Raw genomic sequence first — 9,373 nt, 5'->3', positions numbered from 1 at the left:
CAGCCCATGATACTTTCAATATTCTTCTCCAACACCATAACTCAAATGACTCATTAGAAAAAACTTTGAAAATGTCCAAATTTCTTTGGTCAGTTATTAATTATATTATCCAATCCTTGTGTGGTGCTGTGGGGTAATGTGCTGGACTGCAAGTTCAGTTTGAACACAAGTTCAGCGGTTCAAGCTCACCAGCCACTCTTTGGAAACCCTATACAGGGTCACTATGAGTCAGAACCAACTCAACAACACTTAACAACAACAACAACTCTAAAAAGTGGAATATTGATGGATCTTGGAAATTTTTTTATTTTATATTTTATAAGAACTTTTATAGAATGATTGTTGTTGTTGAGTGCCACACAGTTAGCTCCAACTCATATTGACCCTGAAGAGGGTTTCTGAGGAGCAGCTGGTGACTTTGAATCACCTGGTGGCTCATGGTCTAGTACTTATCCTACAGTGCCATACCTGGACCGATATGGTGGTAGTGGTGGTGGTGTGCTGTGGAGTTGGTTCCTACTCATAGCGACCCTCCATAACATTTCTGAGGCTGTGAATTTTTACAGGAGTAGAAATCCTCATCTTTCTCCTGCAGAACTGCTGGTAGTTTCATACTGTTGACCATAAGGTTAGCAGCCCGAATAGTTACCACTATGCTACCAAAGATCCTTAGGACCCAAAATACATGTTATATATTATTTTAAAGAGATTAGCTGACATATCTCCTATCAAGTAGTCAAACAGTTTATCATGAGTAGTGCTCAGGGTTCTTCTTGTGATAGAAGAGTTCAGGAAAGAAGATAAGAAAATAGCCCAGTTCTCACCAATAAAAAACAAACAAAAAACAATGAGTAATTTAAAATCATATTTCTAGGCATTAAGAAATTTATTAGCATTCAAATCGAGCTTTGCTTCCATGTTTGTAGCTTAAAGATTTGCATAGCTGTTAATGTTAGAATTTGTTATTAATAACTAAAATGTTGGCCTTTGAAAGAAAGAAACATAATTTTGCTAAATAGACTGACGCATTCAAGGGGAATGATGATTATCAAAGCTTCCAGTTATTCTTAAAGCAAGGGAAAGTGCATGCAAATATAATACCTTAGATAATTTTTGATGAATTATTTATAAAATTTCCAAATTATTGTTGTATTTAGAAACCCAAAGGCACATTTAACAAGCCATTAATCAATTAAACATTTCCAACTCTATAATGTGGCAAGAGGTGTAAGCTAATTAGGACATCACCTTAAACCAAAATATTAATTTTCTTTTCATTTTTCTATTTGGGCTCAAATTAGAATCAGCACATTTCAACAACTAAAATTACATTAAAATGATTTTCTTTCTTTCTTTTTTTTTTTTTGATAAAAAGTATTTCAGAATTCCAAGTTGACATATCCCAATGCCACAGAAATTGGAGCCGCACTGACCTGTGCAAAGTGATGGACGATTTATCTATCCGACTGACAGCATAGCTCAGGGCAGCCGTTACCATGACGTACCAGACACACGATGAGCCCATTGCATGGCCAGATGGACTTCCTGCAACGACAAAGTGTCCATCCATTTGAACATCAGTTAATGAAGTGTGGATCTCAGCAACAGACACTAGGACAGCACATTAACTATGAAAGTTACAAATCACTTGGAAAATAGGCACATGCATACTTTTATGGGTATACAGGCTGTAGAGAGAAAGCAGATGACTGTTTTTCCACAGAGGGGATTGCAATCATTGAGATAAAACTAAGTGTATTGTTTGTTGAATGTAAGGCAGAAGATCTTATCTGTAAACCTCCACTCAATTCACAATAAAAAGTTAGGAGGAAAAAAAAGGCTAGAAGTAAGGAAAATTGCCAAGTTGAGCCTCAAAAACACTATTTAAATGTTTTTCAGATTTTTAAGCATACTGGGTTCTGAAAATCAAAATATTCGATGCTAACTAAGAACTCAGATCATTGCAACAAAACCTGCTGAAAAGCTTTCACCTACTTCACATCTGATTGTTTTTAATTGAAAAAATAAAATAAAATACTCATATTGGATCATGAATCAGTTGATTTTCCTTAGGCTGAAAAATCAAGGATATTGTGGCATTTCCAGACTTACCAACGGACTAATAAATGACTACTAAATAGAGTAGGTTCATCAATGCCTGTCCTGATCCCATTTTCAGTGGGAACCTTTGTTGTGAAATGGAGAATGAGGAGATACTACAAAAAGGAGACATACATCCACCACCCATCTCTCAGTTTGTTGTACCACGGCGGCTGCATGATGCCGGAAGCTGAGCCACTGGTAATTCAAATACCAGCAGGGTCACACATAATGGACAGGTGTCAGCAGAGCTTCCAGATTAAAACAGCCAAGGAAGAAAAGGGCTGGTGACCTACTTCCAAAAAACCAGTCAAGGAAAAACATATGGCTCACCATAGACTATTGTCTGATTCAGTGCTGGAGTACCTCAACAGGCTGGAAGACATTCCTCAACATAGACCTTAATGACGCAGATGGACTAAAGGCTTTGTGGCCTTCATTTACTGATGTGGCATGACTCAAAATGATAAGCAACAACAGCAGACATCCATTAATCAAACATACCAATGATCATGAAGAAGATACAAAACCAGAAACCATTTTGTTTAGATGTTGGTGCTGTTGTTAAGTGCCATAGAGTTGGTTCAGACTCATCAACTGCTGGCCTTGTGGTTCAAACAGAGCTTGTGGTCCAGTTTTTAGCCTACAGCACCACACCAGGACTAAGTCTCCATAAGTTGGGGCTGACTCGATGGCAACTGATAACAATAGTCCCTACCAGAAGAAGCCTGCATACAGGTAGCTTTTCTGCTCCCAGAATCTTTCCCAAGTTGCTTGATATTTTTTAAATCTACTTTGATGTTATTTCTGATGTTATTTCATCAATGCAGACTCATTCAGAGCAAACACCAATCTGTTTTTGAAAAGCACTAAGAGAATTTTCAGTCTTTTAAGTGAGTTGTAAATCTTCAAGGGATGTATATAAATGTAACAATCCCCTTCCCCACCCACCCCAAAATGTCTCATAAGACACAGCACATGCTGCAAAATACTGAGCTAGACAGACAGCATTTCAATTGTTTTAAGGGATCCATTCATCCATCCAACAAACCAAGCATCCATTCATCCATCCTTCCATTGGTTTCAACAGATAAAATATAAATGGCCCCTAATATGATGAAACTCACAGTCTACTGGAGGAGTCACATGTATAAAGAAATAGAGTACAGTATGATAAATAATATAATAGATGTTGGTATACTTTTATGGGCGCAGAAAGAAAGAGGTTCAAAATCCATCAGAATCTTACTATATTCACTATATACTTACTATATTACTATAATCTCACTATATTCATGGTTAGTTTCAAAGGATGTCAAATGGAAAGAATGTTATGCCATGTAACAATCTATAATAAGGTACAACATAACACAATTTTATATATTTTATAACAGTATGCAATTTTCCTTGATATATTTTTCAAAAACAAAACAAAACTTTTTAGTGTTAGACTCACATTCCATAGTAAAGATTTTATACTCTAACAGAATCTAATAACAAAAAAGTAAGTGGCTCAAGAAGTCTAAACACATGGAAGTTTAAAGAGACTATTCTAAAGCGAAAGATAATTTTTACTAATGATAACAACACTGAAGTAAGAACAAAATTCTTACTTTCTTACAGAAAACTTTATTCTTTCCTCATTTGTGGAACTCTTATAAGACATACAATAATAACTTTGCAAATTTTTCTGCATCAGATAAATGAACAGTTTATTAATATCAGGAATTTGTTCTAGCTAACTTTTTTGTTTTTAAATATTAAACCATTACATTCTTCCATTAAGTAAATACATAATATAAAATCATTTGGGGCAATTCTGCTAACCTACCTTTTCACAAATAAAATAAAACATGATTATTCATAGCATATCTTATTTCTTATTAACAATTTTGATGTTTATAAACCTTTAACATCCTCACTCTGGACATTTAAAAAAAATACTTTACATAATATCAATTACTAGATGATAATTATACGTAATCACTCTATGTTGGAATACCTTCAGTAACGTACAGTTGTTTTAATATCTTACCTGGTCCCGTTTCACACGTAGTGGGGAACTGTTCAAGACATAGTCTTGAGTGGTTTGGATAATTCTGAGTTTCTTGGACCCACCAGTAGGGCCGATGACCAAATAAGATCCTGTATGTAAAGAAATACAAATGCACACATATATTTATATACTCAGATACTAATTAAAGACTAGCTATTCTCTCTTATAAAATGATTCAAGCAGAAGATTAACGGGCAAAGCTCATGATTAAGAGAATGTTACGGTACTTAGGTTCTCGTCTAGGTCTTTCACTGGGAGGACGGTACACTCATTTGGGATGTTGGCACATCCAAATGTTTTCATAAGAACAGAGACATTTTCTCACTAGGGAAGTCACTGGGGATTTTAGGTACTTAGACTGGGAATATCAAATCGGTCCTTGGAATCATAAAACTGTCATTGCAGGCTTGTTCATTTAACTTTGTTTCTCATACTTTGGACATATTATTAGGAGGGACAAATCACTGGAGAAGGATATCGTGCTTGGTAAAATGGAGGTCAGTGGAAAAGAGGAAGACCCCCAACACAATGGATGACACAGTGAGAAGAACAATGGGCTTAAATGTACTTAACTGTGAGGCTGGTGCATGGGACAGGACAGGGCTTCCTAGGGTGCATAGGGTGGCTATGAGTTGGAACCAACTTGACAGTGCCTAGCAACAACAATATTTAACTACCAACCTCTTGGTTTATCACATACATATATGTTACAGGGTTTGGAAATTTAATTATTGTAAGTCAGATAAATGATATATTTCTAGGCTTTTTCTAACTTCTATTTATAAATTAGGTATACCAAATAACTGGTATGTTTGAAAGATTGCCCAAGTAAAATTGCACACACCTGAAATCTAATTAAGACAAAGCCACACAAAGTTAAGTTTTAGGAAAAATTGAAAAACAAAAACACAGAAGTCTTACCATTTACATATAAGATTGAACCAATCCCCAATGACTGCTACCCATATCATCTTAGTTCCAACTGTCTGATTAAGCTGAAACCAAAGTGGAAAATAAATAGAAAAAATATTCCGGGGGTCTCCAACATTGGACATAAAGTTTAGAAAATCATAGTAAGCCCGGTAATCCTTCTGCAAATGCTGAATAAAAAGAATCCCATTCCTATGAAGGAAATCCATCTGGAAGAAGAGAATGCTAAACACACAGTGCCGGGAGCTAAGTGCTCTGAGTCCCACAGTTTTTGTACGGTACCTCTATGGCGTGTCCAGCCATTACTACAACATGTGATGCTGACCATCTGCAGAGAAGGCACTTCAGCTGTCCTTGCTGAAAAGTTCATCTGTTCACGGTTTTAATTGATGGCAAAGAGGTGAAGTTTATGCTGATCTGTGGCAAGTTGAGGGGCAATTTGGGTATAAACCCAGTGAGTTTCTTATACAACCTCCCTTATGTGTGCACAGTTGGGTCATGTTTGCTTGAAATTTTTTACACAGTTCATTTCTTTCAAGGGCAGCCATTAGCCACTTTCATGCTTGGCTAGGACACTATGCAAATAATGACTGCATGTCAAATAGTCTTCAGAGCCACACATTTGAATTTTAAATAGACTGTTGCTCTCCAACTGTTTTATTGGGCCTTTGAGGAAAATGGTTAACTAAATATCTGGACACGAATCATTTATGATATGGCAGATCATTTTCTGATTACAGAATGATACGGATGGAATGGGGAGGGAATCCATGCAATATGTGTTATCTTTTGACAATGAGGCAGGAGACAGAGATGAAAGTCACTCAGGTAATAGAAATGTAGTAGAACTAAGTTATATCTTTATTGACTTGAGTATACACTTGAGAGCACTGGGGAGTTAGTCACTCCTGTGACAAAAAGGTTAAGAGTAGACTTCAAAGGACTTTTGAACAAACAGGAAAAAATGGTTGAATACAGATTGTTCAGTAGACACAAATAGGAAGCACCAAAACAAACACGTAGATTGGGGAAAAAAAAGGAAGACAGTGTAAAGAACTAGAGATCTAGGTCAAATGAGGTGCTCGTTTTAGAAATAGATATTGCGTCCACGAGGATTAGTATAAAGGCAATTAAGCTTCACCTTGTGTGTGGCCAAGGGTGGAGCTAAGCAACAGTCATAGTTATAGATCATTCAGTTTGACTTAATTGTCTTTGCTAACCACAGCCTCCTTGCTGGTGGTCTTCTTCACAGTCATTTTTGTTTGTTTGTTAGATGTGACTCATAGCGACCCTGTATAGGGTTTCCAAGGAGCGACTGGTGAGCTTGAACCACCAACCTTGCATTCAAACCGACCCTGCAGTCCAGCGCATACTCCTAACCTGCCCTGCCACACTCCTCTTAACAGCTATAGATCTCACAATGACCTTCTTGTGGGTGTCCTGCCCCATCACTTAACAGCTGGGCTCCATTGTTGTGAGGATCCAGTATCTTCCAGTATCTATCAGTATCTTTCCAGACTCTGTTGCTTCTCTTGCACAAGTCTTGATTGCTAGTTTGAAAACTTCCCAAGCAATTCTAATGTGCAGTTAGGGTTAGGAATCATGACCTGTTCTCCCTTCAACCGTAAGCCCTTTAAAAAAGTCAACACGGATGAAGCTTCTTATTGCTGTTAGCTGTACATCCGTTTTTAAAACATGTTGTGTGTGTATGTGGGGGATCATCTGACCTCCTTGGGCTTTTCCCAAGGGGGAAAGGGAATCAGACTCCACATCGGCATCAGCTCACAGCTGATTCCTATGAGGCTGAGGTTAGACACGCCTCTACGCTCCAATCTTCTTCACCAGTTCTGACACCACTGTCCCTCCCACAGCGCTCTCTTCATCTGGGTTTGAGAAATCATTGCAATGTCCACACAGAACTGAGACACCATATTCACACATAGGTGGTTTGTTAGGGAAGTTATCATTGTTGTTAAGTGCTGTGGAGTCATTTATAACTCATAGCAATCCTGTATAGGGTTTCCAAGGAGCGTCTGGTGAGCTTGAACCACCGACTTTGTGGTTCAAACCAACTTTGCAGTACAGCGCATTATCCCAGTTACAATGCAGGGTCAGAAATGCTCAGCTCACAGTTCTTCCATTCAGGACAGCCTCTTCTCAGCCATGACTGCAGGTATATCTTTCTTTCAGTCCCAAAGTCCCTTTGTCTGGCTCCTGCCCCACTCAGGTAATGCAACAAGGCTCATTTAACTTCTGCCGATAAGTATCTAATGAACAGTCTACTCCACTATAAGCCTGAGCTAGAAGACACTCAGCTCTAGTTCTGTGGGTCAGCAAATGTCTCCTCAATGAAGTGCCTGGAGGAATCCCACTCTGCAAGCAAGTCTCCCACTCAGCTTTACTTGCTTTTGGGGGGCTAGGAAGCCCACAACTCTGTCAGGTGCTCTGACTCTGTGTTCTGCTGTAACTGCACTTTTGCCACTCTTCTGCCACTCCTCCAGTGTCATAGGTTTCTGTCCCTGGGTCAAGGAGGTTCAGTGTCCAGCAATCTCAGGGCCCAAAGGGTATACACCACTCCTGTCTATTCCTCCTTGATGAATCCCCCTTCTTGATTTGCAAATGGCTCATTGGATACCCATGTTTAGAGTTCCTTTTACAATTACAATGAACCCTGTTAAAAATCACAGCTGAATCATATAATCCTATCAGCATCTTCTCCCACATTTTCTCCCACAGACCAATCTGGAAACAAAGACTTTGAGTGGTGGTGGTGATTATGTGCTGTGGAGTCGGTTCCAACTCATAGTGACCCTGCATAGGGTTTCGAGGCGGTAAATCTTTATGGGAGCAGAAAACCTCATCTTTCTCCTGCAGAACTTCTGGTAGTTTCAAACTGCTGACAGTGAGATTGGCAGCCCGATTCGTAACCACTACGTTATCAGAGCTCCTAGACTATGAGTGGTGGTTATGTGCGGTGGAGTTGGTTTCAACTTATAAAGACCCTGCACAGGGTTTCCGAGGCTTTAAATCTTTATGGGAGCAGAAAGCCTCATCTTTCTGCCTCATCTTTCTCCCGCGGAACAGCTGGTAGTTTCGAACTGCTGACCTTAAGGTTTGCATCCCAATTCATAACCACTAGACTACCAGAGCTCCTTAGACTTGAGTAGAGAAGTCAGTATAAAGTAATTCACTACAGTGCAGGCCACATCCTGGTTCTTGGAGCCATTGGGCCCTTTATACTTGAAGTATTAACTTTCCCCATAACAATCATTTTAATTGTAAGCACATCTGTGAAAGCTTGTAAGGCAGCACTTTCATGCCTTCATCACCTCCTCACTGTAGGTATCCTGGTGTGGCGCTGTGGATTAATGCTCCAGACTGTAAAGCTGTTTGAACTGTAAGGTTGGCAGTTCAAGCTCACTAGCTGCTCCTGGGAAACCCTGTACAGGGTCACTGTTGGTTGGAATCAGCTCAATGACACTTAACAACAACAATCAACCCTGTACTCTGAGGTGACAAGCATGTTTCTTGATGTGAAGAGTTTTCCATTCCTATTGGAACTTTGAGCATCAGCATCCATAAGCAAAGTGCAATACAGAACAAGCCATCAAACTGCAGCCATTTACAACAGCTCACAGCGACAAACACCTTTCTCTCTTCTTGGTCAAGTTCTAGTCAATTCATTACTAGCCTTCCAAACTAGATCAAATGGGTACCAGCTGTAAGCTGGGAGTGCATACATACCTCACTGCACTTCCGACCAGCTGGCCCATTTTCTCTCTCTCTCTCTCTTCTACCCCTCCTGTCTAACCCTCCTGGGCTAGGTCAGTGTCTGTAGGCTCTGGAATCCACACAACTCCTTAAACCTCAGACCAGTTGCCTGTCTTTGCATCTTTCTTCTGTGTCTTCATTGCTGTACTCCCTCTCACACTTCCACTCATCAAGTGGACCCAGGTGGTCACCAGCAAGCACACCAGATTGTCTGCAGCAAGTTCCCTTTAATCTTCAGTGCCAGAATGGGGGTTTTCTCAGACCCGCACAGAGTTTTCCTGCTTCAATGCATGCTCCTGTCCCATCCCTTCATGATGCATAGGGTTATAGTTGGTTGCTTTTTGGAAGTTGATTACTAGATCTTTCTCCCTAGTCTGTCTCAGTCTGTAAGCTCTGCTGAAATCATCCCCACTCTAAACACACGAACCACCACTGACAGAGGTGTGGTGACTGCACTTAAAGCGCACCATCCCAGATTCAAACCTGGGAACCCTACATGTTGTTGTTGTTATGTGC

The 9,373-nt window shown here is 39.6% G+C and overlaps 1 protein-coding gene across 2 annotated transcripts in view; it reads right to left on the bottom strand.

Moving 5' to 3' along the window:
- G6PC2 (glucose-6-phosphatase, catalytic, 2) overlaps nucleotides 1–5,382 on the bottom strand; it is a 12,281-nt gene extending 6,899 nt beyond the window's left edge. The window contains exons 1-3 of one of the 2 annotated variants that reach the window (XM_006867012.1): nucleotides 5,078–5,382; nucleotides 4,136–4,245; nucleotides 1,434–1,545 (exon numbers count right to left, since the gene is read on the bottom strand). In XM_006867012.1, coding sequence (XP_006867074.1) covers nucleotides 1,434–1,545; nucleotides 4,136–4,245; nucleotides 5,078–5,295 — 440 coding nt within the window. In that variant the 5' untranslated portion in view covers nucleotides 5,296–5,382. The remainder of the gene's footprint in view (nucleotides 1–1,433; nucleotides 1,546–4,135; nucleotides 4,246–5,077) is intronic. The other variant, XM_006867013.1, reaches the window with a different exon arrangement.
- Between the last annotated feature and the right edge of the window lie 3,991 nt (nucleotides 5,383–9,373).

This window comes from Chrysochloris asiatica, unplaced genomic scaffold (assembly GCF_000296735.1).
Source record: "Chrysochloris asiatica unplaced genomic scaffold, ChrAsi1.0 scaffold00099, whole genome shotgun sequence".
In the NCBI taxonomy this organism is placed as follows: Eukaryota; Metazoa; Chordata; class Mammalia; order Afrosoricida; family Chrysochloridae; genus Chrysochloris; species Chrysochloris asiatica.
This window is presented reverse-complemented; position numbering and strand designations above follow the sequence as displayed.